This window comes from Balaenoptera physalus (assembly GCF_965194825.1).
Source record: "Balaenoptera physalus genome assembly, chromosome: 20".
Lineage (NCBI taxonomy): Eukaryota > Metazoa > Chordata > Mammalia > Artiodactyla > Balaenopteridae > Balaenoptera > Balaenoptera physalus.
Genome location: NC_138901.1, coordinates 24,553,182 through 24,581,178, shown reverse-complemented (window position 1 = coordinate 24,581,178; position 27,997 = coordinate 24,553,182). Strand labels below are relative to the sequence as shown.

General features: G+C 52.4%; 2 protein-coding genes and 1 pseudogene across 4 annotated transcripts; 1 reads left to right on the top strand and 2 right to left on the bottom strand.

Moving 5' to 3' along the window:
- Positions 1-27,942, bottom strand: LOC309650053 (small ribosomal subunit protein eS17 pseudogene; annotated as a pseudogene). The gene is made up of 4 exons (XR_014268702.1): positions 25,625-27,942; positions 25,094-25,256; positions 21,374-21,531; positions 1-9,164 (listed from the first exon to the last, which is right to left on the bottom strand). The product of XR_014268702.1 is annotated as a small ribosomal subunit protein eS17 pseudogene (transcript).
- On the top strand, positions 10,194-21,088 carry SGCA (sarcoglycan alpha). Of its 2 annotated transcripts, none has more exons than XM_082440864.1 (12): positions 10,194-10,359; positions 11,210-11,354; positions 11,887-11,945; positions 12,802-12,924; positions 13,028-13,182; positions 13,359-13,431; positions 13,775-13,973; positions 14,400-14,562; positions 15,471-15,679; positions 15,883-15,909; positions 20,439-20,631; positions 20,938-21,088. In XM_082440864.1, exons 1-11 carry the CDS (start codon positions 10,209-10,211, stop codon positions 20,617-20,619), a joined length of 1,485 nt encoding a protein of 494 aa, XP_082296990.1. In that variant the 5' UTR covers positions 10,194-10,208; the 3' UTR covers positions 20,620-20,631; positions 20,938-21,088. The 2 variants fall into 2 exon arrangements, with proteins under 2 accessions (XP_082296990.1, XP_082296991.1); XM_082440865.1 differs by having other exon boundaries at positions 20,896-21,088.
- On the bottom strand, positions 15,919-17,861 carry LOC309650054 (histone H1.9-like). The gene has a single exon (XM_082440870.1). It carries the CDS (start codon positions 17,179-17,181, stop codon positions 16,624-16,626), a length of 558 nt encoding a protein of 185 aa, XP_082296996.1. The 5' UTR covers positions 17,182-17,861; the 3' UTR covers positions 15,919-16,623.
- Positions 27,943-27,997: the final 55 nt, after the last annotated feature.

Below are 27,997 nucleotides of genomic sequence, written 5' to 3'. Positions count from 1 at the left end.
GTGTGGATTGGGGGAGGGCACAGGCCCCTGGGTGTTCCACCCAGAATCTCCCACACCCTTTGGTGAGTCATTCTAACTGGTCCCAGCCCAAGGGGTCTGTGCCCATGCTTCTGGCCAGGTGGGGAAGCCAGCTTCTAAAGGATGGGAGGAGGAGCTGGGAACAAAGTCAGGCCCAGTGGACGCTCCCCACCCCGACCCCCAACATCTCCAGCAGCAGCTTGGAGTGGACTAGAATTGGGATGCTTGCGTCCCCCTTGTCCTGAGACTTCCAAGAGTGAAACCCTTTTAAGTACTTTGAGATGCAGGACAGTTGGAGCCAGCCCAGCGCTCAGAGGACTGAGGCTAAGGAGTGGGATCATTATTTCCTGGGCGACACCCCCTGCCAGTATTCCCGAAGAAGCTTTTATGGAGCAATGAGTGCTTTAGCATCTCACTCCTTCTCTGGGGTCAGGTGCCAGGCCGGCTAGCCTGTGAGAGGAGTGGGGAATGGCTGTTATCTTCTCCACCCGGTCCCTGCCTGCCTGAGGCAGTAATCACACCTGCAGGGAGGGTGAGGAGGGCAAGGGTGAGGAGGGCGGTGACTTTGGGGAGGGTTACGCCCAAACTGAAAGGTTTGAACCTAATTTTCATTCCTCAGGCTGTGATCCTCAGATCCTTACTTATCTCCCAGTAATTGGGTAATTTAGCCATTCTTTCTCTCTCCTTTTTCCTTTGTGGAGTTGCCTGATGGTCTTTGAATGGAAGTTCCTTCCTTACCTCTGACGTGGAATAGAGTGGTTCCCAAAGCTGGCCCAGGAGCCAGGCTGCCAGAGTTCAAATCCTGGCTCCACCACTTACTAGCTGTGTGACACTGGACAAATCCCTTAGCCTCTCTGTGCTCTGAAAGGGTAAACTGAGGTGAAAGTGAATGGAACACAGAAAATAGGGTGTGTGCCTTTCCCAGTTCTTGCTAAAAAGCCTGGAGGCTTCTATAGGGAGAGGTAATCTTTATTCTCCAGATAAAGTCCCTCCCTGTTTTCCCACCTACCCTCAAATCTGATGGGGGCCCTCTGAGACTGTTCTTTGAGGCTTGATAGTTTTAAACACCAGGTGTTAAGTGCAAAGACAGGTGATGAAGGTGGTGAAGGCAAGGAGAGACCTGATTTTCGATAAATCCCAAGCTCTTAGCACCCTGGGCTCACATCCAGGCTGGGTGCCAAGGCTGCCTTCTCTTCCCAGCCCTGGGGCCTTGAGACTCAGCCTCGGAAAGTGGTGTTTCTGTGGCTAGGGTCATCTGAGCAAAGACTGGCCTAGACCTCCCTCTTTGGTCGTTTTGTAGTGAACCAGTGGCCCCTGCCCCAATCACTCTCCTTCATCTGTCCTCCTCTGCCAGGGACTTGGGCTAATCCAAGGATGCTGGAAAGGCTTGTCTATGTGTACGTGTTTTATATACAGGAGAGCTCAAATCCGGGATGTCAGTGTTGAAGGGCCTTTAGCGGCCCTTGGCTGACCCCTTCCCAGGGGGAATGAGGAAGGCTGAGACTTGAAGTGGGAAGTGACTTACCAGTTTTGGAGGAAAGAGACCAGGGTTCACAAGGTCTGAACTGAGCCCTAGCTCCACCCATTTGCTGAGTGACCTTGGGCTAGTCGTTTCCACTCCCTAAGCCCCAATTTCCTCAACTTGCTCAAATTTGAATGTCTGAGTGTGTCTCCTGAGCATAGGCGATCCTGGTTGTTCCCAATTCTGGAACAGAGCAGGACATGGGCTTTGCAGCCAGACCATCTTTTTTAGAATCTCCAACCTGCCGCTGCCCAGTTAAGGGACTTCGACAAATTTCTTCATGTGTAAAATGGAGATAATAGACCAACCTCATAGTGTTGTGAGAATTAAATACATTTAGAACAGCTCCTGGCACAAAGTAGGAGCTTGGTGTGTTGGCTGTTATTGATTACATGTATATCTGAACACGTATGGGTGTGTGTGCACACGTGTACATGCGTGGGGAGGTATGACTGAAAGTGGGCATCGGTATTTGCATCTCCACATGTGTCTTCATTGGACTATAGGGCCTCTCGTTTCCTTTTAAGGTCTATTATATGAAATTCTGAAATATAAGCACCCCCTGCCTGCAGCTCCTCCACAGCTTTTGGGATCATCCCTGGAGTGAAGGTGACCTTCCTTCTCTACCTCCCAAAGTGTTTTTCATTCTTGCCTCTTAGTGTCTCAAGTCCCCCAGTGCCCATGCAGAAAGAGTGCCCCTTGGGGTCCTCCCACAGCTGGGAGACTGGCTTGCCTGGGTCCCTCTGCTCTGCCCCCCTTTCTTTCATTCACCCTCCACGCTTCATTCTAGTGTTATTTGGAAAGTTCAGATACCTCTTGGAGATTCAGGAGGGAGACCAAGAAGGAAGAGTCAGGGTGTGTGTGTGTGTGTGTGTGTGTGTGTGTGTGTGTTTGTGTGTGTTGGGGGCAGGGAAGGGTTAGGACAGAGGAAAGATTTCTCCAAATCATCAGTTGCTTTAAAAGAAAGCCTATATTTAGCTAGGCTTAGAGGGTCTGTAAATATGTATTTTGCAAAGAAGACAGCCATAGCCGTCGGAGCTCCAGAGATATGCAGGGAGGTCAAAGAAAAAAAAATAACTGGAAAGACTGAGCAATATTATTTTGTCATCAGCAGATTCAAAGAACTCTCTCCTGCCTGCTCCAACTGCTATTATTACACATTCCTGTGTTTTGATGTTGGTTTCTATTTTTCATCTGCTCTCTGGATCTGCAGTGGATGTCTGGGGAAGAGACTGGCTCTCAGAGTCACCTTCCCACCAGCCTTTGCCTCACCTGCCCAGGGTCAAAGGAGAGCGAATCCTGGCCCTGCCAGCTCCCCTCCCAACTGGTTCCACCGGGCTCCGCCAGGCTGCATTCGCCTGGCCTAGGTACTGTCTGCAAAGCCAGCTTTCAGGCTCCACACCCAATCCTTTGCACTTCAGGTGGCCTTGAGGGTGAGGGTTGGGTGACAAATCTTGCCACTTCAGGGCAGTTCTACTTTAGAGAACTCTTCTTTCTGAGAGAAAAAAAAAAGAAAAAGAATTTACACTTACTTTTTTACTTTTAGTTTGAAAAGTTTCTTTAAAAATAAGAAAAGTTCAGGGCTTCCCTGGTGGCGCAGTGGTTGAGAATCTGCCTGCCAATGCAGGGGACACGGGTTCGAGCCCTGGTCTGGGAAGATCCCACATGCCGCAGAGCAACTGGGCCCGTGAGCCACAACTACTGAGCCTGCGCGTCTAGAGCCTGTGCTCCGCAACAAGAGAAGCTGCGATAGTGAGAGGCCCGCGCAGAGTGGCCCCCGCTTGCCCCAACTAGAGAAAGCCCTCGCACAGAAACGAAGACCCAACACAGCCATAAATAAATTAATTAATTAAAAAAAAAAAAGAAAAGTGGTTAAGATTTATTCAGTGATTTCTGTGTGCCAGGCATTGAGCTATGTGCTTTAAAAAAAAAAATAAAAAAATAAGAAAAGTTCAGGGAATTCCATGGCAGTCCAGTGGTTAGGACTTCGTGTTATCACTGCCATGGGCTCAGGTTCGATCCCTGGTAGGGGCCAAAAAAAAAGAAAAGTTCAGAGAATCACGTGACAAACAGAATTTATAAATGCTATCAGAGACTTCCCTGGTGGTCCAGTGGTTAAGACTCCACACTCCCAATGCAGGGGGCACAGGTTCAATCCCCTTTCTCTTTCTCCCCAGTCCTGTTGCCCACCCTACCCACTCTCACAAATTTGGAATGCATCCTTTATAGCCCATAATTTTTAAAATTAATTAACTAGTTAATTAATTAATATTTTGGCTGCGTTGGGTCTTCGTTGCTGCACGCGGGCTTTCTCTAGTTGTGGCGAGCAGGGGCTACCATTGCGGTGTGCGGGCTTCTCATTGCGATGCACCGGCTTCTCATTGCGATGGCTTCTCTTGTTGCAGAGCACCGGTTCTAGGCGCGCGGGCTTCAGTAGTTGTGGCACGCGGGCTTAGTTGCTCCGCGGCATGTGGGATCTTCCCGGACCAGGGCTCAAACCCATGTCCCCTGCATTGGCAGGCAGATTCTTGACCACTGCGCCTCCAGGGAAGTCCCTAGCCCATAATTCTAAAATTACCATTTTTAATTGTCAGATATACATAACATAAAATTTACTATTTTAACCATTTTAAGTGTACAGTTCATTGGCATTAAGTACACTTGCATTGTTATGCAACCATCACCATTATCCATCTCCAGAACTTTTTCATCTTCCCAAACTGAAATTCTCTGCCCACTAAACAATAACTCCCCAGGCCCCACCCCCGAGCCCCTGGCAACCACCATTCTACTTCCGGTCTCTATGAATTTGACTACTCTAGGTACAGCATATAAATGGAATCATACCGTATTTGTCCTTTTGTGACTGGCTTATTTCAAATAGCATAATGTCCTCAAGATTCACCCACGTTGTAACATATGTCAGAATTTCCTTACCTTTTAAGTCTAGCCCATAATTTCATATTTTCCCTACACATTTAAGTATTCATAAAGCAGCATATGGTAATGCTTTCTGTATTATTAAAGCGTATACAGCGACCATCATGCTGTGTGTATCATTTTGTGTCTTTTTTTCACTTGAGGTGTTTTCCACGATGCAGCCACATCAATACATGTGGCTTTGGTTCATTCATATTAACTTCTGCTTACTATTTCATCATACGAATAAGCCACAACTTATTTGTCAGTTCCTCTACTGATGGGCCTTTGAGTTGTTTCTATGTTTTGCTGTTATAAGCAGGGCTGCGATGAACACCGCTGTGCTTGTCTGAACCCATCTCTGGAGTGCATAGCTCGGAGCAGGAAGCCAGGGTTGCAGGCACGCTGTCACCTAGACTAGTACTGCCAAGCTGCTCTCTAAGCCAGTTTATTCTTTTGCCATCAGCATTTGTACAAGATGTCCTATCTGACCACATCCTTGCCAACATCTGCTCTTGTTAGACTTTCTATTTTTGCCAATCTGATGGGTGTGAAGTGGTATCTCATTTGAATCTGCATTCCCTGCCTCTGAGGTAGAGCATCTTATCATGCTTATTGGCCATCTGGGTTTCCTCCAGGCAAATTGCTTACGTCCACATCCTTTGCTCTCCAGTGCAGCTGTTGATACAAGTTACAGAAAGCCCAACTAGAAGTGGTTTAAGCAAAAAAGGGAATTTTATTATCTCACATAACAAGGAGTCCTAGGTTTGGTTCATTTAGAGGCTCAATTATGACATCAAGGAAGAGGTTCTTTCCATCTTTCTATAAGACCCTCCTCATCATGTTGGTTTGCTTCCTAGACTGGCCCCACCATGGTCCATGATGGCTGCCTCAGCTCCGGGTGTCTCATGCAGACAACAATGTCCAGAGGCAGAAGAAAGTGGATGCTTTCTTCTCAGTGTCTTTTTTTTTTTAATGAATTAATTAATTTATGTATTTATTTTTGGCTGTGTTGGGTCTTCGCTTCTGTGCGAGGGCTTTCTCTAGTTGGGACAAGCGGGGGCCACTCTTCATCGCGGTGCGCGGGCCTCTCACTATCGCAGCTTCTCTTGTTGCGGAGCACAGGCTCTAGACGCGCAGGCTCAGTAGTTGTGGCTCACGGGCCCAGTTGCTCTGCGGCATGTGGGATCTTCCCAGACCAGGGCTCGAACCCGTGTCCCCTGCATTGGCAGGCAGATTCTCAACCACTGTGCCACCAGGGAAGCCCTCAGTGTCCTTTTTCCTAGAGGCCCACAGGAGCTCTTCCTTCTGGTCTCAGTGGACAGAACCGCATACATGTCCACACCTAAACTAATCGTTGACCAGAGGAACTGTATTATCATGCTCTATTTAGACCAATCACTGTTCACCTGATGGGGATGGGGAAGGTCCAGCCTCACCCAAAGCCTAGACCCCTAACTTTTGAATCAGGATTCTGTTAGCAAGGAATAAGGGAAAGACTGCCATTTGGGGTGGCACTCAAAAGTTCTGTGCTTGCTTTATGGATTTGTAGGAGGTCTTTATATATCCTGGATACTAACTTTTTATCTGCTTTATGTGCTGCCAATATTATCACCTAGGCTGTTGCTTGTCTTTTAACTTTGTTTATAATGTCATTTTCATAGAAGAAAGCTTTTGTTGTTGTTGTTAATGTAATGAAATCAATCTTTTGTGAGTTGTGTCTCTCATCTAAGAAATTTTTTCCTACCCTGAGATCTCCTACATTTTCTTCTAATTATTTTAAAGTTTTGTTTCTCACTTTTAGGTCTTTAATCCATCTGGAATTAATATTTATGGATGAAAAGTCAACTGTCACAACACTTTTTATTGAGTTGCCTATTCTCTCTCACTAAGTTGCAATGCCACTGCCATCATAAATCACATTCCCACATATGCTTGGATCTGTTTCTGGGCACTCTATTCTATTGATCTCTTTGTCTAGCCCAGCACCAATACCACATTGTTTTAATTACTATCGCTTTCAAATAAGTCTTTGTTTCAGAATTGTCTAGTCTCTTCTTGGTCCTCTGCTCTCCCATATGAATTTTAGAATCAGTTTGCCTAGCTCTTTGAAATATCCTGTTGGAATATTCAGCGGACTTGCCTTGAATCGACATATTTTTATGGAGAGAACTGTCTTAGTGACATTGAGGCTTCTCATCCCTAAACTTAATACATCTCTCCGTCTCTCAATTTATTCTTTTTTTAGCCTATAGTTTTTATGGTTTTATAGCCTATAGTTTTTCTTCACAAATATCTTCAAATATCTTTTCTAATTTTTTTCTGGGTTCTGTACAATTTTAATTTTATTGTGAATGATTTCTTTTTAAAAAGATATTACAGTTTCTAATAAATTATTGCTTGTGTATAGAAACACTGCTGAATTTTGTATTTTATTTGTATTTGGATGTTTATCTTTGTCCAGCAACCTTGTTGATCTCTCGTAATAGCTCTGACAACATGCCTATGGAATCTCTTGGGTTTTCTATATAAATAATCATACCATCTGCAAAAAAAAGTCTGAGTCTTTGTTTCTTTCTTTTTTTTCTTATTTTTGGTCCCAAGGATTAGGGTGAAAATATTACAGCACAGCAGAGTCAACTGGCTCCATGGTGTTTTGAAATTCATCCCAACTGTGGGCTGAGTGACCTGCAGGTTGGACAGATTGCCAAAGTTCAAGAGCTTCAGCATTTCCTTAGTGTCAGGATCTACTTCAATGATCTCCTGATCCAGGGCTGAGACCTCAGGCACATAATTCTCTCTCCTCTCTCTCTCTTCCTGCAGCTTAATGGAGACACTTCTCACTGGGCCTCTCTGAAACTGCTTCATCAAATGTGTGACATAGCCTGCTTTCTCCTTGCGAAGCTTCTTGCTGGGAATAATGGCCATCTCCTTGCACACACCCTTGTTGGTGCAGAATTCGTTGCCCAGGAACTTGTATTATTTCTCACTGATGACCCGGGCCGCCTTCTTCACGGTTTTGGTGCAAACGTGGCCCATGTTGGCAGGTCCTTGGTAAAAGAGTGAGATTTTGTTTCTTTTATTTCCTAATCCTCTATCACTGAGTGGTAGCTTCTAAATCTGACCTCTCCCAGCTCTTGGGCTGTGCCAGTGGGCTGGCCCTGGGCAGCTATTGCCTTGCACTGTCAGTTATAAACAAAAGACCCCTTACTCTCTCCAGAGCTTTACAGTTTACAAAGCACTTTTGCTTCCGTTATCTCATGGATCCATTTGCCCCCACTTTACAGAAAGGTAAGGGCTGTAAGCTCCAAGTCCAGCAATCTAGCTGTGCGGAATACTGCGCTGTGAAGCTTCAGACAGTCCCTCCTCTCCTTCTGTGTTTCTCCTCTAAGCTAAAAAGTTTGGCCAGCGATGGTCTCTGGCATTCTCAGACTCATGATTGATAGCTTTGGGTGGCCAAGAGGCTCAAGGAACCCCTCTGAAGACTGAACTTCACCGATAAAAGGGGGGGAGGATTCTGGGTACACTTAGGTCCTCAGGCTGGTGCCCCCAAACGTCGTGGGGGTGGGGAAAAATGGAAATGTCGTTTCAAGTCGGAGAAATGATATAAATGATGGGGAGAGTGGTAAACAGGGCATTGTGTCCAGTCCCCTGCCTCCACGCGGGTTCTCCTCCCTGTTTGGAATAACATCCTCCGGACCCGGAAGGGGAGGACGAGAAAGGGCTAGAGGCCGTGCGTGAGTCCCCTCTTCCGTCGCCCCCTCTAGCCGCCGAGCTCAGCAAGCACCTCTGACGCGTATCCGTAGCCTGGGGCGGGGCTCTCTGTTGCCATTTCAACGGGCCACCTGGCTCGGGCCCCATATTACGCAGGCGCAAGTCCGGGCTGGAACCGGCGAATGCGCCCTCTCGTGGCAGACTGCCAGATCGCACCCTTTGTTATAGTGCTGGAGGCGGCGAAGAGGAGGCAGGAGAAAGATGTGGGTGGAGTCTGGGAGGCAGATGCGACAGTCAGATCACAATGACGAAAATCCCTTTCCTTTGTCCCTCATGCCAACATCTAACCCTCCGTTTTAGATGCAGATGAAGAAAATATGGCTCTCAGAGATCAAAAAACAGGTTCATAGGGACGGAAGTGGAATGAGAGTGTTGGGGAGATGATATATTATTAATCAGTCATTCATTTATTCAGCAAACATTCATTGAGATGGGGAGAGACAGGGACAAAGGACCAAAGGGATTAAACAGAGACATTGACGGGCAAAGATGGGTCAGAAAGCTGGGGAGACAGGTGCGGAAGGCAAAGCAGCAGGGACAGAGAATCAGCTAGCTGAGGTCAGGGCTGGAGTAGCAGGAGTAAAGCAGAGGCATGGGAACCTGGGCTGGGCTTTTGGAGACAAGGCTGAGAAAAACCCAGATGCAGAACTGACCCTCCAGTTCACCCAGATGGATGCTCCAGCTGGATAGGACAAAATCAGGAGCTCAAGATGGGCTCCTATGACTACCTATGAAGAGGTCCTGCCAAAGAAAGTGGAATATACACCTGATCAGGACTCTCGATCCAACTACAATTTACAAGAAAAAACAATGTCCAGGAAATACAATTTATAAGAAGTACAGAGGTCAGAGGAATATTTTAAAGAACACAGTAGAGATGCAATCAGCAAAATCCAGACTGGGAAATTACACGACAAATGACCTGGTTACCCTAAGGGCAGAGAGAGAGAAAGAGTTAGTTGGAGAGGAACTCCAAAGATTTAAAGAGATTTCAAAGAGACATCAATCAGTTGCAATGTGTGCATCTTATTTGGATCCTGATTCAAACAAATACATTGTAAAAAAAAAAAAAAGACATTTATGAGAAATTGGAAATTTGAGCACTATAGATCTGATATTAAGGAATTATTATTAACCTTATGGTAAAATAATGTCATTGGGTATTTTAATTGTGATTATATTTTTAAAAAGTCATTATCTTTCAAAGATTCACACTGAAATATTGACAGAGGAAGTTAACTGGCAGGGCTATAGATGAAATGAGATTGGCCATAAGTTGATCATTGTTGAAGCTGGCTGATTGATATATGAGGGCTCATTATATTATTCTATATACTTTAGTTTTATTTTAAAATTTCCAGAATAGGTTTAAAGACCCTGTGACACCCCCCCACCACCACCACCCTTAAGCCTCAAGGAACAGAAGGCACTCAGTGTTATAGCAGCAGATTGCAATCCAGACAGCTCTGAGGTGGGGAGGTCATCTGTGGGGCAGAGGAGACTTTCAAGGGACTTCCAGCTGGCTCCTGGCCCAGTCCCTGGTTCCCTTGATTTTGGGGAGAGAGAGAAGGATCAGTAAGAAAGGCTGGCCTCAGTGGGCCTGGTGGCACTGGGTTTGGGCAATGCCACCTTAAGACAGCTGAGGGTGTGATTGGGTGGCTCTAAAAATAGCAGGAGAGGCAGCAACCAGGGAGGGAGGGAATCACATGGAGCCACTGAGGGGCTGAGGCCTGGGCAGCTAGCCAGGCTCTGGCACCTCTGCCTGCTTGCCCAGAGCCCTCTGACTTTCCTCTGCCTCCTTTCTTCCTCTTGCCCTCCATCTGTGAGAAGGCAGAGAGGTACCAAGGTAACTCTGGGACATACCCTGCCCTGTCTGAGAGCCTAAGTGGACACTCATTCTGGAATTTGCTGGCTATCCAAGGACAGGTGGGATGGTCATGTGGGGAGAGACAGGAAGGGACAAGGACTGAGTAACATGCCCACCGGTCACCCCAATCTGCAAGCCAACACCCTCCCCCTCAGGCTGACTCAGGGCACGTCCCAGATGTCCTTGCCTGGGACATTCGCCTATGGGGTTGAGGTGGCAACCCCCTATGTCTCAAGGCCAAGGAAGAATGCTCACACAGGTACCGAGGATTTTGGAACGCTGGCACCCACAGTCCCCTGCCTCCTTCTCAGGGCATCTGGGGAGAGTGCCCCTCTGCTTGTTCTGAATGGGAAGCCCAGGGAAAGAAGGGCACACCACTTCCATCACACCTGGACTGAGATCCTTTGGCAGATGCAGGAAGGAAGGGGAAGTGGTAGCCCACCGGCAAGGGCATTGGCGGCATCCTGGACTGAGTCAGGCACTGGGCTGAGGTCTTTACATGCATTCAGCTGTCTATAGTGTGGCCTCAGGAAAGTTATACACCCTTCATGCCTCAGTTTTCTCATCTGTAAAATGGGGACAAAGATAATACCTGCTTCATGGAACTGCCATGGGGATGGGATGAGTTACTATATGTAAATCTATGTAAAACCTTCAGCATAGTAGCAGACAGAGGGTAGCCGTCATCACCTGCTGGCATGAGAGCTCCACCTGAGTAGGGGCTGCTCATCTCTGCCCCCTCAGTGCCTGGTACATAGCAGGTGCTCTGTAAATATGTGCTGAATTCATGATTTTGTGGATTCCTCACAAGGACACCAAGAGGAGAGCACTGTTCTTGCCACTTTGTAGTTGTGGAAACAGAGCCTAGAGAGGGCAGATGACTTTTTCAAGGCCATATTCTCCAGTGAATGGGTCAAGTTGGGATTCATGTCCAGGCCTGTAGGCCTCCTTTACTCCCTGTCTCTACCTGGTTGGTTCTGTCCAAGGCTCTCTCTCTTCCCGGGCCTGGGGGGCATGCTGGGGGTGCCTAGTCTGAGGAGAGGGCTTGGTGAATGGGTGCCCTCATGTGCTGTTCATGAAGCTGTCACCTCGCTCCCGACACCTACTAGTTGCCAGGCCCTGTGCCAGGTCCAGGGATGCAAAGATCATAAGATCCCAGGCCACCCCGCAACCCTGTGTGGTTGGCTGTGCCACACAGGAGGGAGGACAGAAAGGCTTCAGAGAGGAGAGGATGCCTGTGCTGCGTCGTGAAAGGTGAGTAGAAGTTTGCTGGTAGGATGAGGGCACGAAGGGAGCTCCAGGCAGAGGGAAGAGCTCGTGCAAAGGGGTGTAGACTCAGGAGAGATTATCAGGTTGTGAGGCAGCAGAGGGAGGCAGGGCAGAAGCCTGGGGTAGTGTGTGTGTGGGGGGAGGGGGTAAGGAGGAAGAGAGGGGATTCTAGACAGGATGGCCAGGTACAGGCAGGGCCTGAAAGCCATCAGCCGCTGCGGAACTCAGGGCAATGGAAGCCATTAGGGTTTTAAGGGGGGCCTCAGGCAGTCAGGTTGGTGTTTAGAAAATATACTCTGACCCCAAGAAGGGGATGATTGGAGGGACCTCATCCTGTGAGGAGGGTGTCCACCCTAGATTTAGTGTGTGCTCTGGGTGGGGAAGGGGAAGGTCCCGCTGGCTGAAGCCGGGCCCAGCTGCTCTGGGACATCTTCCCGTCCCTCCCCCTCCCTCCTCCCTCCTCCCTCCTCCCTCCTCCCTCCTCCCTCCTCCCTGCTCCTGTCTCTGTCACTCACAGGCAGGGCCAGGTTGGGGCAGCCATGGCAGCAGTGCTAATCTGGATTTCTCTCCTTGTGGGTAAGTTGGGGTCTTCTTCAGGGAAGAGGCTCAGATTGAGGGGGTGAGAAGTTCCTCAGGGGAGGGGTTGGGGGTCGGGGTGAGGCAGGGGCCAGAGGGACTTTGGGGTATAAATTCCACAGCCGATGGGGCTCTAGGGAACCGGGGCTGGGAGCTGGGATATGGGGGGCTGGCTGGGAACTCTGAGGGGCGAGGTGTCCTACGCTAGGCTGGGCCTAATTGCACAGGCCCAGAGCGCCATGGGCCCTTTAATGGGCTGGCTTCTTTCTGGGTCCAGGCTAAATTTGGCCCTGGGAGAGTGTGAGGGTCACTGGGGCAGGTCCTCTCCCTGAGGCTCTGGGCTCAGGGTCCCCTTTGCTCAGCTCCTAGTGGCCTCTAGTGTGAGCCCTATCCCCCCTGTATATGAGGGGAGGCGGGTGGGGGCCCCAGAATGGCCACCTGCATGCTCCAAGGGGTCCTTACCTCTCCCTCCCTCCTACCCCCTCCAGCCTACCACAGTCAGCTTGGGGTTCTTTTCCAAGTGCTCTTAACACACACACACACTCACACACCCCACACCCCTTTCAGCCAGACATCAGTCCCTGCCCATTGTGACCCTCAATGGAGGTCTAAAATGAGGAGTGAGGGGCTTCCATGAATCCAAACCAAACTAAGGTCTGGGTCTTGTCACTGATTAAAGTGTGTGGCACAGACAGGGCCCCACCCCCCCTTCCTGGGAGCCAGCAAATCCATCCGCCTCCTCTCACACATTTCTCCACTCCCTCAGGGCCACTAGGGGCTGGGTGGAAAAGGGGACCTTATTCCCTGGCCAGGACTGAGGCTGGGCCGTGTGTTTGGGGGTCGTGGGTCCCCATAGGTCTCCTGGCAGGGCTGGGGGGCACCGAGGTCCAGCAGACCACCCTGCACCCGCTTGTGGGCCGCGTCTTTGTACACACCCTGGACCGCGAAAACTTCCTGCACCTTCCTGAGCTCGTCGTCGGTGAGAGGGGCCTGAGGGGCACTGGGGTGGGCTGGGGGTGCCTGGCCCAGGGCTGGTGAAGGCTCCTGTTGTGTCTCCAATCCCCTCTCCTCCCTTCCACCAGCTGTCCCAGCCACCGTCCCTATCACCTACCATGCCCACCTCCAGGGACACCCAGACCTGCCCAGGTGGCTCCGCTATGCCCAGCGCAGCCCCCACCAGCCTGGCTTTCTCTACGGCACTGCCACCCCAGCAGATCGCGGACGCCAGGTCATCGAGGTACCAGTAGGGGCCCCAGTGGGCTGTGTTGCATGCAACAGGGACCCGGTGTTCACTCATTTACATGACTCACATGCCTCTAATTTGGTGCGCTATCTCAGTCTTCTCCCGCCAGGCCCAGCCGCACCACGGTTCTCTCCTAACCCCACCTCTCAGCCCTCTACCCCATCCTCCAGGTCACAGCCTACAATCGGGACAGCTTTGACACCACCCGGCAGAGGCTGGTGCTGTTGATTGGAGACCCAGAAGGTACTGCCAGCCCCGCCCCACCCCTACCACACCAATGCCAGTCTTGGGGGATCTCCCCTGGAAGGCGGGTATAGAAGTGAGTAGTGGGGAGCAGGGCCCCCTGGGAAGACTCTGGAGTTGTATTCTCGGCTGCTCTGCTGATAGACGGTGGAGCCTTGGGCGAGTAATTGAGGCTGTGGGTGTGGAGGAAGGGCGTTTGAGGCCTGTGATATAGGGGGTATTAGGGAGGAAGGAAGGGAGCTGAGGGGATACGGGGACCAGCTTGGATGGGGGGAAGCTTAGGAAGGATCCACGCAGGGCTGGGGACTGGGTGCGGCCTAAGGTGCCCACCTGGCCCTCCCAGGCCCCCTGCTACCATACCAGGCTGAGTTCCTGGTGCGCAGCCATGATGTAGAGGAGGTGCTGCCCTCGACACCTGCCGGCCGTTTCCTCACAGCCTTGGGGGGGCTCTGGGAGCCAGGGGAACTCCAGCTGCTCAACATCACCTCTGCCTTGGACCGTGGGGGCCGAGTCCCCCTTCCTATCGAGGGCCGCAAGGAAGGGTAGGCATGCAGTCCAGGAGGGCTTCCTGGAGGAGGGGGCAGCTTGCCTTTTGTCTAGGTGGTGGGCATAGAACATGGGTCTCCCTAACTTCCAAGTGGGGCTTTACCACTTGCATGCTCACCATGCTCATCTTTACCTCCCAGCATCACATCACTGTCCACTTCCTTCTGGCCACCCCCTCATCTCCCTCTTGCCCTTCCTGGGCCCAAACCCTAGTTACCCTGAACTCTGCACTTTCTGGTGCCCATAAGGACATGATAGATCCATCCATCAAAGGACATTCCTGGGGGCCAAGGCCCCCAGAAGACTGGGGTGCTGTCTGTACTCTCACCATAACCCCAGATCTCAGGGTGGCCGTAACCCTCAAATCTCCAGTGCCCAGTGATACCCCCAATTTTCTGATAGTGGTTTCTATCTGGGCCCAGGGTATACATCAAGGTGGGCTCTGCCTCACCCTTCTCCACCTGCCTGAAGATGGTGGCATCCCCCGACAGCCAAGCTCGCTGTGCCCAGGGCCAGCCCCCACTGCTGTCCTGCTATGACACCTTGGCACCTCACTTCCGAGTTGACTGGTGCAATGTGTCGTTGGTGAGGAGGGACCCTGGTTCTAGGGGTAGGGGCGGGGCATGGCCCCCATCATGGTCTCCTCCATCCCCATCCCATCCCATTTCCCTGTTTCTTCAATTATCTACGCGCGCGCGTGCGCACACACACGTTCTACCTTCTCCCACAAGAGGGCAACAGAGCCCATAATCCAGACAAGGGATCACCAGCTCCTGGAGCCCCAGCTGTGCCCAACTGAACAGCTAGAACAATCACTCCCACAGGATGGTTTCAAACTCCTTTCTCCACCTAGGGCCTCTGTGTGACAGCTCTATTTTCCTCTAAGGTGTCACTTAGCAAATTGGCCTAATATAAGGGACAGATAGCTCTCACCCCCATGTTATAAACCAAAGATGCTCACTACTGCTCTTTGGGATATTGAGCTGAGTGAGGTGTCTAGGGTCCCTAGAGATCTTATTCCCAGGGCTAGGAACCCTTCCTGTGACTTGACCGACAGCACAGGCAGGAACTGGTAATCAACATTCTTGAGCACTTGCCATGGGCAATGCACTATGCAATCAGCATGTTTTATCCTCACAACCACCCAGGAGACAGGTAACACTATTAGCGCCCCGACTTTACACATGGGAAAACCGAGGCACCTAGAGGTAAGTCATTGCAGCATAGCACTTGTCTGAAACAGGATTCAAACCCAGGCAGTCAGACTTGAGAGCTGTGCTCTAACCGTTGTATGGTCCTGCCTCTCCTAGAATTTCTTTCCTGGCACCTAGACCAGTGCTTGTCCTGCTCGGTCACATGAGCTGGGGGAGGCCAGGCAGGAGGAATCCCTGCAGCTGCATGGAGCAGGGTGGCGCCAGAACTCCTGCCCTGCGCCCTGAGGTTCTCTGTGTCTAGCCATCCGCTCCTGGGTCAGCCTTGGGCTCTCTGAGCAGGTGGACAAGTCAGTGCCAGAGCCTGCAGACGAGGTACCCACTCCGGGTGATGGGATCCTGGAGCACGACCTGTTCTTCTGCCCACCCACCGAGGCCACAGCCCGAGAATTCCTGACTGACGCACTGGTCACCCTCCTGGTGCCCCTGCTGGTGGCCCTACTGCTCACCCTGCTGCTGGCCTATGTTATGTGCTGCCGGCGGGAGGGACGGTGAGTGTGGGGGCCGAGGGCAGGGAGGGCGCTGGGGCTGGTGCTCACATTGTGGGATTCCTTGTGGCACTTGTGCCGCGTGGGGACCCTAATCCCTCAGGGGGCAGAGTCCTCAGCCAGGAAAGGAGGAAGGGCCCCTTGCCTGGCCTGGCACCAGGAGGGGTTGTGGATAATAGCTAATCCCCTCCCTTGTTTTTCCACAGTTTGAAGAGAGACCTGGCCACCTCTGAGTGAGTAGGGGAAATCTGGGGGCTGGGTGGGACTAGACTATCAAGCTGGACCCTCCAACCTCCATGAGCAACAGACAAACCAAAATACTCTGGGATGATGGAGCCACCCTTGGCCTGTGAGCTCCAGCCCTTGGCTGGCTGGGCGCTGGGCCCAACCTATCCTGGCTTGACTTTCTCATTTTCTGGTCTCCATGGAGGAATCTAAAGTGGGACAGGAGAGGGAACCTAGCCAGGCTTCAGGGATCTGCTGCCACCCTGGGAGAAAGGGTTTGAGAAGCAACTTTAAAAAGCAACTTAAAAGGCTTCCAGTGCGTGCATGTGCACGCGCGCACACACACACACACGCACACACGCAACCGCGATTCGCTGTGAGTCAGACACTTGGGTTCCAGGCTGCTTTCTGCCACACAATTACTGTGACTCTGTCTGGCCTCAGTTTCGTCACCTGCAAGATGATGCGGTTGGACCAGCTAATATCTGGATGCTTTCAATTCCTCCAGCCTTTCCCAAATCTATCTCACTCTTATTTTGCCCAGGTTTTCCCCACCCATGGCCTTACCTTTCCTCTGTGCCCCCAGACCTCTTTCTCTCCCTCTCCCTTGAACCCCAGAGATTCCAGGAGGCAGGTGTGAAATAAGTTAGGCTCCTTTTATTCCCACTGCACTGAGCCTGTGGCGGGCCTGGCACCCCTCCCTGCTTGCCTAGCCTGCCTAGTTAACTGCGGCAGCATTTGGCCGCCCTGCGAACCCCCTTGGCGAGCCTCTTGTGCCCCTGCTTGGAGCCCATGGGCAACCGGCGCTGCCCAGGCCGGCGCTGCCCAGGCCGGCGCTGCCCAGGCCGGCGCTGCCCAGACTGCCGCTGCTGCTGCTGTTGCTGTCTCTTTGCCTTGAGCTTGAACTTGGAGGCATGCTTCTTGCCCATTAAGATGGAGCCTGTGGCCCCGTTGCCTGTCACCTGCTTGAGCACACCCTTGTCCACCAGCCCCTTGAGCGCTCGCTTGAAGCGCCAGGCGCTTCGGGTCATGTTGTAGCCACTGGTGGCAACGGCCTTCCTCAGGGTAGCCAGGGACACGCGGTTGCGCGCCCCCTTGTTCGCCATGACCCCCAGGATCACCTTGGATATGCTGGGCTTCCGGTGGGCTTTGGAGGAGGCATGGCATCCAGTCCCTCTTTTGCTCGGGAGTCCGGACGTGCTGGCCTGCTGGACTGCACCCAGGGCAGTGTATGAGGCCAAGGGCCCAGATGGGGGTGGCAGCCAAGTGTCTTTCTGCATCTCTTGCTGGGGTGGGTGAAGGGAACTGGGTGCGAGCACCTCCAGGACGGTGGCTGGAAGCCTCCCCTGAGTTGCTCCTCGGTGGGGGAGGTGCGTCCCAGTTCCTGGTTCCCTCAGAGGCTTCCTTGTACGGCTCTGGCCGGAGCCTTGCCCTGGGTGGCCAGAAAGAGGGCTAAGGATGGTCACCCACGCTGGCCTCAGCAGAGTTGTGCCTCAGGTGCAGGGGGTGGTAAAGTTATCCCTGTGGTGACCTCAGGGGAACATTGTGAGGCCACCAGAATCTTGTGAGGGTCACAGTGGCCCCATTGTTCCCCCCTGGGTGGGGCAGACGGGAGATGCCAGGTAGTGTGGGCATCTGACATGCCAGGGAGCCTGGGAAGGAGGGCTGTGGCTGAGTGAGCCAGGCAGGTGGGCCCACGTGGTGTGTATGTTCTCGCCAGCTGATTTTAGGGTGCCTTAAATCCACCATTTTGACTCCACCATATAAATCCATTGGGTTAAACAATACAAACATTTTTAGAATCAGAATTATACCAACATTTTTGAATTTTTATGGGGAATAAATGTTCCAGAGTGAACATAAATGTAAGTCCTTGATCTATCTAAGTCGATTTAATTCCTTGATCAACTTTTTATACAAAGCAATGAAAAAGATTTGCTTTTTTTTTCTGCTTTCATTTTTTTTTTTTTTTGCTTTCATTTTTATTTGGTAGAATTTTCCCCCACTGGGATCAGTGATTTTCTATGCAAATTTTACAAGGAGGATTTTATTCCTCAATTTGGGGGCCTGTGCCAAATTTGATGAGTGTTGTCTCCTGCCACTGCGGGTATTCTCTTCTGGCCAGTTACTTCCACCAGGTCTGCCTTTCCTGGGTCAACTTTCTAGCTCTGCTGGTGTCAGGAAACTATGCTTCCTCCATCATTTTCGAGTCAATAACCAATTTTACCCTGTGTGTGTGCGATATTAGCCCTTGATGGTTTGGATTTTGTGTTGATTTATTTCTACAAAATCCTATTTTTTTTTCTTCCTGCTTGTTCAGGTTCATTTTTCAAATTATCCAAAATTGTGATTCTGCTGCCTGTTTTTCACCTACGTCAGATTTTATTGGTCAGAACATCCTCTAGCCCAACCTCCAACCCAACGACCCTCTCCTGTGATCTGTGTGCCAGAATCGGGGCTCAAGGGGCTGTGTGTGCGTGTGTGTGTGTGTGTGTGTGTGTGTGTGTGTGTGTGAGAATGCCTGCCAGTTGGTTTTTCTGCCCAAGTGCTGATGTGGAAGGACCGCGGAGGAGGGCACCGCGGGTCTGACTTCTGCTCCTGCTCTGGAAAAATGTCCCCAGAACATTTTTCCACCTGTGTGTGTTACTAGAGTAATGAGACCCAGATGTGGGGCTGGGAGTGGGGAGGAGGCCCATGAACTAAGGCCTCCCGCACCTGAGGGATCATTACCTGCCCGGCTGCCTCCACTGGCACACGCTTCCTGCTCCCTTCCCCTCTCAGCCTCCCCTTGCCTGCGAATGGAAACTTGTGTTTTGGACAACTCTGCTTGCCAAATTCCAGACTCAATAGCTCATCTTGACCCTCCCCTAGCCTTAAGAGGGTGACTCCACCTCCTCCTACTGGCCAGAAAGTACTTGGTCCTACTCCCCTGGGGAGGAGGGTGGCACATTCAGTAGGAAGCTAGAAAATCTTTTCTGTAGTCTGATCTCTCAGGCTCTAGCTGGAGTCTGTGTCCACTACTTGAGACATGGGCATGGGTGGGGATCATTTCCCCCTCCCGGATTTGATCAGTAATCCAGCAGTAAGTAGGATTGCTTCCACCCTGCCTGGGGCCCCCACCCCTTTAAGAAAACCAGTTCTTATTGTCTGTACTGAAAAGTCCCTGTTGTTTGTCTGACCCAGCAACCAGGTAGTCTGGGAAAAGGTCTCCAGGCTGAGCCCACAAATATGGCTGGGTTCATGTAAAAGGGCTCGGAAACATCCTTCCACTGGAGGCCAAGTTTATCAGTGGGCCTACTATAATAAAACAACACCAACGATAATAATAGCAATAGAAGTCTCCCCACAATAATAGTTATCTTTTGCTGCGTGCTGACCAGTAGACGTAAATGTTTTTTCTGCATCAACTCACTTAATTCATACAACAACTGCATTACAGTAGAGGAAATGGTGACACAGAGAGGTTAAGTAACTTACACAGGGTAACACAGCCAGTAAGCAGTGGAACTCACACTCAGACCCAAAGCATGCTCTCATGCTTAACCACTATGCTACCCTACTTCTCAAAATGAACTAAAGTTGCTCCTGGACAGCAGAAGCAAGCCCATGAGAATGTCAGATGAGAACGAAGCTCAGCCTTCTTAGGGGAAACTGGAGCTAGAGCTCAGGTAGGACTTACTAAAGGGTGTGGTAGTCAGTCCTTTGGGCGCTGCTGGGGCTTCCAGCCCGGTGAGGGTGGGGCCTCATTCCAGCCTCAGGGAGCCTTGGTCCGAAACACAGACAGGAAGCAAGACTCAGTGTCTGGAGCTAAGCAATGCTGGGGACAGCCTGGGGCAGGGTGAGAGGGGGTCAAGTTACAGAGGGAGTGGAGCCCAGGTCTGAGGGTCCAAAATACAGGCAGTCGAAGCCCAGCAGGAAAGAACTTGGGCAAAAGCTAGGAAAAGGTGGAGGAGGTAGGTTTGCCAGACTAAGATGGGGATGATGGGGAGGGGAGGGATGTTCAGTGCTGGGAGAGAGTATTAGAAGAGGGAACTGATTGCTAGAGGGGACACAGGGGATCATCAGAATATAAAAACAATATAGAGCCCAGAAAACACTGGCTTCTGGTAATAAATACCACTGTAGGTATCTATTCATGTCTTAGTATCTCAGGAACTCTTACCATGTGCCAGGCACTTTTCTAAACACCCAGCCTGCATTTTCTCATTAATCTCCATAACAATCCTAGGAAGTAGGTTCTATTATTATCCCCATTTTACAGTTGAGGAAACTGAAGCACGGAGTGGTTAAGCAACTTGCAAAGGACACATAGCTTTGAATCCAGGATGTCTGCACCCAGACCCCATGCCTCAGTCACTGGACACTAAGCTGTCACCATAGAACTTCCTGTTTGTCCTCCCCCACCCATCCCGTGTGTGTCTCCCCACACACTGTAGGTGGGGAAGACTGCAGGGTGGCTCAGAGATAGTGCCAGGCTGGACCCCAGAGTGGGTGCTGACTCCCAGAGCTGATGATTCTGCTGGTCCTGTGCCCCCAGCATCCAGATGGTCCACCACTGCACCATCCGCGGGAATACAGAGGAGCTGCGACAGATGGCGGCTAGCCGAGAGGTGCCCCGGCCACTCTCTACCCTGCCCATGTTCAATGTGCGCACAGGCGAGCGGCTGCCCCCGCGAGTGGACAGCGCCCGGGTGCCCCTCATCCTGGACCAGCACTGAGGGCCCACACAGGTGGGTCCGGCTGGGCAGTGCCAGCCTCTTTTCTGGGAGTAAGGTGGCCTCCATCTCAAGGCTGGGGCAGGTGAGGGGGGCGGATGGGAAAGGGCACACAGACCTGTCTGCCCCTCCGAGGCAGCAGTGGGGGATGCTCAGCAGTGCCAGGTGTGTGGCCCCCAGTGCCAAGCACTCGGAGTCAGAGGGTCAGGGTGGGGAAGGCAGGGGAACCGGGGCCTGGTCCTCGCAGACCCCCACTCTCTCTTCTCTTTGCTGCTCCAGTTCCAGCCCTGGCCTCATCCTCCCTTCTCTCCCCACTCACAGAGCAGCCACGGCCCATTGCCACATCCTTCCTTCTGACTCCAGCTCCCGTCCCAGTGGACCCCAGGCTTGGAATAAGCAGGGAGATGAGGATGGGATGGGATGAGGGTGTCTGGGATCAGGACCCCCGGAATAAAACCTGCTGTTCTGCTCATCTATTGTTGTGTTTTCCTCTCAGCAGCCTCCTTCCCAGCCCTCATTGCCTCTGTTTCCCCTTCTGCCTTGTGGGAGCCCTTAGAGGTAGCCAGGAGCTGCCAGCTTGCCCTCTGGACTCTTGGCATTTTGCCGTTTCTCAAATTCCCTGAAAGTAAGAGGGAAGGACCTGCATATGCAGCCCTGATATTAATCCTCACATGAACCTAATAGCGAGGGATAACTGGATCACTATCTTCATTTTATAGACAAGGACACTGAGTCCGAGAGAGAATGAGTGACTTACCCAAGGTCACAGAGCAGGCAAGTGGCAGCGCTTGGATTCAAACCTGGCATGTCCACCTCCACGCTGCCTTCTGGAGGGTTGAGGGGTTCTGGAAGCAGGAGATCCAGGCTCTCACCCATCCAGATCTCCTGGGGGGAGGCCCCTTTGGGAGTCATAACCTGGATATGGAGAGGGGGTTGGGGTGCAGGAGCCTGAATCAGTGACCCGGATCAGTGACCCCTCCCGGTGCGCTCCTCAGGGACAGGGTCGAGGTCCGCAGGACACTACACAGCTTGTTGAGCTTGGTGTCACCAGCTTAGCTTGGTCCCCACGTGAGCCCTGGAGAGACTGGCTGACCAGGAAGCAGCCACAGCTTGTTCCTCTCAGGCAGCTGCAACCAAAGCAGGCCGGCTCCACCCCTGCCCCTACCATCCAGGGCACATCCAGTCTCACATCTCATGCTCCCTTGGGAGGACAGGCCAGAGACTAAGCCCCAGAGGGGACCCAGTTAAGGAGGGAGAGGGAGAAGCAGGGCCTTTTGGCCCAGGCCCCTGACCCTGGCGGCACCTCCAAGAGAATACAGACAAGCCCACCCTGAGGCCTCTCCATCCCTTTCTAAGCCCCTCACACTAGGCCTGGGCCCCACCCACTGTCCTGGAGCTGATGCTTAATCACCCCTCTTCCCCGTGTGTGTGTGTGTGTGTGTGTGTGTGTGTGTGTGTGTGTGTGTGGCGGGAAGGTAGGGGGGATGCACGGGAGTTTTCTCTCACCTGGAGGCAAGGGCCCAACCTGGGGGCTGAGGGGAGGCTGAAACAGCCAGAGCAGCCCCCAGTCTCATGGTGGTGCCCCCAGAGCCAAGGACCCCAGAGGAGGGCTGAGTTTCTGAACACTGCATCCCGCTCTTCAGAAATGTATAGGCAAGGGGGTCACGAGGACCCCAAGTTGCTCCTGGACCCCCCTCTCCTTTCTCTCACTTCCCAGAATCCCCACCTTCAAAAAATGTCCTGAATCCATCTACATCTCACGGCTTCCACAACGACCTTCCCAGGCCAGCTCCAGGATCTCACCCCGGACCCCCACAACAGCCTCCCTGTGGCCTCCCTGCCTCCTCCCCGCCCCTTCAGTCTCGCCTCCAACACCAGTTGGGCCCATCCTTTAAGAAGAAAAATCAGGGAGTCTCGCCCCTCTGCTGTCAACTCTCCTCTGCCTTCCCGTGACACCGAGAGTAAATCCACACTCTTGGCCAGGCGTGGAGACCCCGTCCACCCCTCTGACCTCATCACCACCCCTCCCCCTGCTTGCGTGCTCCAGCCGCACTGCCTTCTAACACACCCCTGTTTCAGGGCCTCTGACTCCGCTCTTCTCTCTGCTGGGAACCCCCAGCCCCCATGTCCACACAACTTCCCCTTAGTGCAGTCATTTTGGCCTCTGCCCAAATGGCAGGTCTTTACAGAGGCCTTTCCCCTGCTCAGAGAGCGCCCTCTGCCCAGCCTCCTTGCTCTCCCATAGGATGTGCCCTGTATGAGCGCCTTGTTGCGGTCCGCTTTGGCCCTAGAATGTAAGCTCCAGGAGGGCAAGATTCTGTGTGCCCCCAGGGCGTGCAGTGCCTGCACACAGTAGGCACTCAGGAAGGTTGCTCTGAAGGAACGTGAAGGGAAGCCATCAGGTCTGGGCCACTCCGAGCTCTTAAGGAGGTTGCTCCTCCTCTGTGGGCAAAGGGGGTGAGATGAGCAAGGCCATTGCTAAAGCTTCTACCATTACCGTGTGGGTGCCTCCCCCTTCCCTGCTGGCCACCCCACACCCATTAGTTAGTTAGTTAATCCCAGAGGCATCTGTGGAGGCAGGAAGAGGCTCTGAGCTGGCACAGCCTATGTGCTCAATAAACGTTTGTTGGCTGAAGAACTCTTTAGGTAACAACCCCCAACCACATGGGCTTTCTGACTTCTCATGTGCAATTTCCTTTCCCCGGGGCCCCTCATCTGGCTGAAACCTGGAGCTGCACAGAATCTGCTCAGATTGGAAGCTCCACTCCGTCAGCCGGCTGTCTGGGGTGGCTCCCCTCTGATCCCTGCCCTCCACCCCGTGAGGAGGGGACCACCCTCTCCGCGTCTCATGCTCCCACTCTGGGCCTATGCGCTCTTCCTGTGCTGGCCAGGATGGGACAGTCGGAGGCCAGCGCCGCCACACTTCCCTTTGCTGCGCGACTTTGCCTTGGGATCTTGGCAGCGCCTCCCTCCCAGCTCAGCTACCAGGAGCACACGGGAGCCTGGCTGCTGGCCGGGAGGAAGTGGCCCAGACAGGGGCTGGGGGCATGGTGTGACTGCGGAGGACAGAGAGCTGTGCCTGGGCACAGACACACGCATGCCCAGCCACCCTGGCAGCATGTGGGGAGGGCGAGGGGGCAAGATTCCACCTGGCAGTCACACCCCAGACCTTCACCGCCGAGGGCAAATAGCTGTTGTGTCCCCCTCCACCCTGAGACTTGATCCCCTCCAGTGCCACACCCACAATGCCCACAGGACCCAGTGTCTTCACCTGCATCCCAAACACAGCCCTCGCACATGGCCTGACTCTAGATGGTTCCTCACGACCTCTCAAATTGGTGAGAAGGCCCTCTGCCAGACGTGGGGACACAGGGACCCCCCTACAGCTGGCCTCAGCCCCCACCTGCACACTTCTTCCTTATTCTTGAGATACATGCACGCACACACTTAGACCCCGTGTTATAGAGAGCTCCCTTGGTGTATCTTCTGGGATTCGGAGCTAGAGAGAGCAGGGTTCCAATCACAGCTCTGACATTTTACTCATAGACATTAATTATAACTGTCTTGAGGCTTCTGTGAGAATTTGGGAGAACTAGGCGAGTGCCTGGCATCTGGCAGCTCCCAAGAACGGAGACTTTATGACATACAAACACTTACATGGTCACCCCAAAACCAGAGGTCTGTGAGATCTCCCTGTCCCCTAAGATCCGGATTAAATGGACTAAATTTCCATTTACGAAGAGTTCAAGCCTCCCTGTGAATTAGGGTGGAGCTTGAAATTCGCCTGCTCATTGGCTCTGACCTGCTGTACAATCCCGCTCTGTCTGGTAAGGCAGCTGCTGGCCACCTGTGGCCACTGAGCATTTGAAATGTGGCTTCCAAACTGAGATGTGCTGCAAATGTACTGATGAAATGATAATATTGGGGGTTATATTGGGTTAAATAAAATATCTTATTAAAATTAATATCCCCTGTTTCTTTTTATATTTTTAATATGGCTGCTAGAAAATGAAAAATCACATGTGTGCCTCACTTTGTATTTTTATCGGGCAGTGCTTTTTTTTTAATTTTTAAATTTAATTTAATTTATTTTTTTATACAGCAGGTTCTTATTAGTTAATATTTTATACATATTAGTGTATATATGTCAATCCCAATCTCCCAATTCATCCCACCACCGCACTGCTATTTTCATGGTCCTTCCTGTATCTCTACTTCAGATCGACCCAAACCCAGAACTCAGGCGCTTTCCAGAACACCTCCACTCACCAGGCCTCTGCATGTGTCAGAGTTTTCAGAAGCCTTGAGGAGCGGGAGGGGTTTGCCTCACAGCAGTGAAGTCAGCTAGCACTTGAATATGTGGCCTCCGTGTTCTAAAACGTGCTCTGGTCCCCACCCTACCCCATTTTCCTTTTCCTCCACTGTCCTATGCAGAGAAAACCCCACTCTCTCCAGCACCCATGTGCACCAAACTCACCTCCCTCCGGGCCTTGCCATGCACATCCTCTGCAAAGCACTGGACCTCTGTGTGTGTAAGGGCCTGGTTACCCTCCGAGACAAGAGCCATCCTTCTTCCAGGGTCTTGCTTCCTGATCCGTGGACATCCCTCAGCCCTATTTGGTACCCTCCGGAGCACACACCTGGGAGGAGACACAGAGACACAGCTGCTCGCCCGCACTAGAGCCCTGCGGCCCTGGACTTGAGGATGGTGCCCCACCCCTCCAGCCTCTCCTCATTTGCCCCACACTCCTCTCTGCTCTACTGTCCCCCTTCCATCCTCGTCACACAGACTCTCCTGTGCCCTCTGTCATGCCTACGTACACACGTCTCAAACGCCCAGCCCGTCCCTCAGGTCGCCATCTGCGTGTGGAAGCTGTCCGCACGTACACAGACCCCCCCCACCGTCCCCCCCCCCCACAGGTACAGGGCCCCTTTGGACACCGACGCAGTTTACTCCTAGGTGGGTGGGCGCATTCTCATCCGCTCAGGGGAGGCCGGGGGAACCCACCTCGCTCTCCCTCCTCCTGTGGGTCTTGGCTTTGAGAGCCCCACATTCAGCCCCACCGGGCCTTGTGTGCCCCTGGCCTGAGTCACCCACGCTCAGCAGGGAAGCCCCTCTCAACCTCAGCCAGCTCTGTCTAGGAATATCTTGGAGGCACCTGGGGAGCTGACAGTTAAGGAGCTGGAAAAAAAAGAGGGAAAATCCGCCACGTTTCTGTTATAGAGAATCCTGCCAGGAGATGGGGTCGAGCCCGAAATGGACCCACGATTCCGAGAGAGAGAGCAAAAAGGTAAAAAATCCAAATGAAACCTCCTCTCTTTCTAGAATTTTCGATCTGGATTTGACTGAAAAATCAGCTGCAGGAGCATGACCCAGTCCCTCACAGAGAAGCAAAGGTGAGCCACGGAGCAGCAGGGTGGGAAGTCCACGCTGTGCCCCCGTGCAGGCAGCGGGTCTGGGGCAGCGGGTCTGGGCAGCTGTATTTAGGGCAGCTGTGATGTCAGCGGGGAGGAGGGCTCGAGTTGGCAATGTGATACAATGGCCCCTTTGTCCCCCTCCCCTCCTGTCCTGCACACACACTGGAACCACATTCTGGCCCCAAACCACATGACACAGGCGGGGCTGCGCGGCGGGGCTCTGCCGCCACCACCGCCCTGACACTCGGCGTCACCTGGTGTGCCCTCATACGTGCGTGTGCACACATTGCACGAGCACACACGTACCCACGTGTAGAGTTGTGCATATGTAGTGAGAGGCATAGTGCCTCCTTTACCGTGCTGCCCAATACGGTAGCCATGAGCCACAGGTAGCTTTTAAAATTAATTACAATAAAATTTAAGATGGAGTCCTTCGGGGGCACTGTCCACATGTCAAGTGCTCCACAGCCACGGTGGCTAGTGGCTACTGTACTGGACAGCAGAGAGAGGACGAGTTTATCATTGCAGCAAGCCCAAGCCTAGAGCCTTCCACCGCTGGCTGCTTGCACGCAGGGCCTGGTCTGTACGTGCTCTTCCTCTCACACTTGCTCACTCCTGTTCACAGCGATGTCACACTCCACACGCTCACCTAGAAAGGCCACCTCTTGACCTCATGGTCTCTCTCTTTAGTCTCCCGGGCATCTACAGCTAGACTTGCACCCAGCCCTGCGTCTCAGCCCCTGGCTTCCGGCCTCAGCCAGCTCCTCTTGGCTTGGAAAGAATAACAGGGTGAAAACATGACAGCATGACAGTGGCAACAATGTCTGGTCTTAAGGCTGAGATGAATTCCATAGACATGGAGAGCTTTGGAAACTCAAGTCAAACTCAGCCTGGGTTGGGCAGGAGAATGAGGAGACAATGAGACATTTGAAACATAAGAAAGGCCTGGAAGTTGAGAAGCGTGGTGCACCTGCCGGTGCGACAGGTGTGGGCAGGGGAGGAGAGAGTGAGAATGAACAGGTGGGTAGTGGCCAGGTAAAGCCTTGGATGCCAGGCTTGGCTTGCTTCTGGATCCCCTGTGGGGGCAGATAGGGATGGGACCAAGACAGCCAAGGGCCTCAGGGAGCAGGAGGTCTAGGTGGATGGGAGTTGCCTAGGCTGGTGTCAGGCAGGCATCAGCAATCATTCAATGGATTGATCAAAGGATCACGAGGTAACTTGGGGTAATTTGCATATTGAATAAACTTTTGTTTACAAGCCACAATTTCTTGCCCTCTTTAGGCTAATTCCAGTACTACACTCTCCTGAATGTGGTAGAAGTGCTAATGATGAATTATTAAAGGCCATAATTAACAGTCATGACTACTGAATGACAGCCAAGGTATTAGTATTGCAGGCAATGGCCTCTGAGGACTGGTCCATCTCTCTGTGGACCTGAGGGAGGGATGAGGGCCTTTCCTGCCCAAAGGTTTAGTTCCTGAGACCTTGGGAGGGGGGCAGGAACGGGACAGCTGTCAACTTCTCCCCTTCTCTAGGTCTCTGGGCGCCTGGTCTGCTCCGGAGTTCTGACTCCCTGCATCCTCTATGTGCCCACGGATGGCACACTGCTGTCCCTCTTCCCTGACATTGGGGAGCTGACCAGTCACCTGCCTTGTGGGGGCCTCAGGCTCTCAGGTCGGCAGGGAGGGGCAGGCAGAGGGTGAGGGAAAAAGGAAGGGAGGGAGAGAAAGGAGGAAGAGGAAGCAACAATTTTTAAAAATGAGAAGGAATGGGCAGGAAGCAGGGGCTGGGCAAAAGGATCTCCCCAGGCCACCACACACCCAGGGGTCATGTTTTGGGGACTTAGAAGGCCGAGAGAGATGGTCAGGAAGGCCTGTCACCTTCCTGGTAGCAGCTGGTAAGTACCTGGACTGCCAAGCTCTCCAAGCTCTCCAAGGCCCTGGGGAGGCTTTCCTGAGGGCTG

Excerpts from the sequence above, each read along its gene's own strand:
- SGCA (XM_082440864.1), top strand. The coding sequence starts at position 10,209 with ATGCCCACCGGTCACCCCAATCTGCAAGCCAACACCCTCCCCCTCAGG. Across the intron at positions 13,974-14,399 it reads ATCGAGGGCCGCAAGGAAGG|GGTATACATCAAGGTGGGCT; the intron begins GTAGGCATGCAG and ends ATCTGGGCCCAG. Across the intron at positions 14,563-15,470 it reads ACTGGTGCAATGTGTCGTTG|GTGGACAAGTCAGTGCCAGA; the intron begins GTGAGGAGGGAC and ends CTCTCTGAGCAG.
- LOC309650054 (XM_082440870.1), bottom strand. The coding sequence starts at position 17,181 with ATGCAGAAAGACACTTGGCTGCCACCCCCATCTGGGCCCTTGGCCTCA.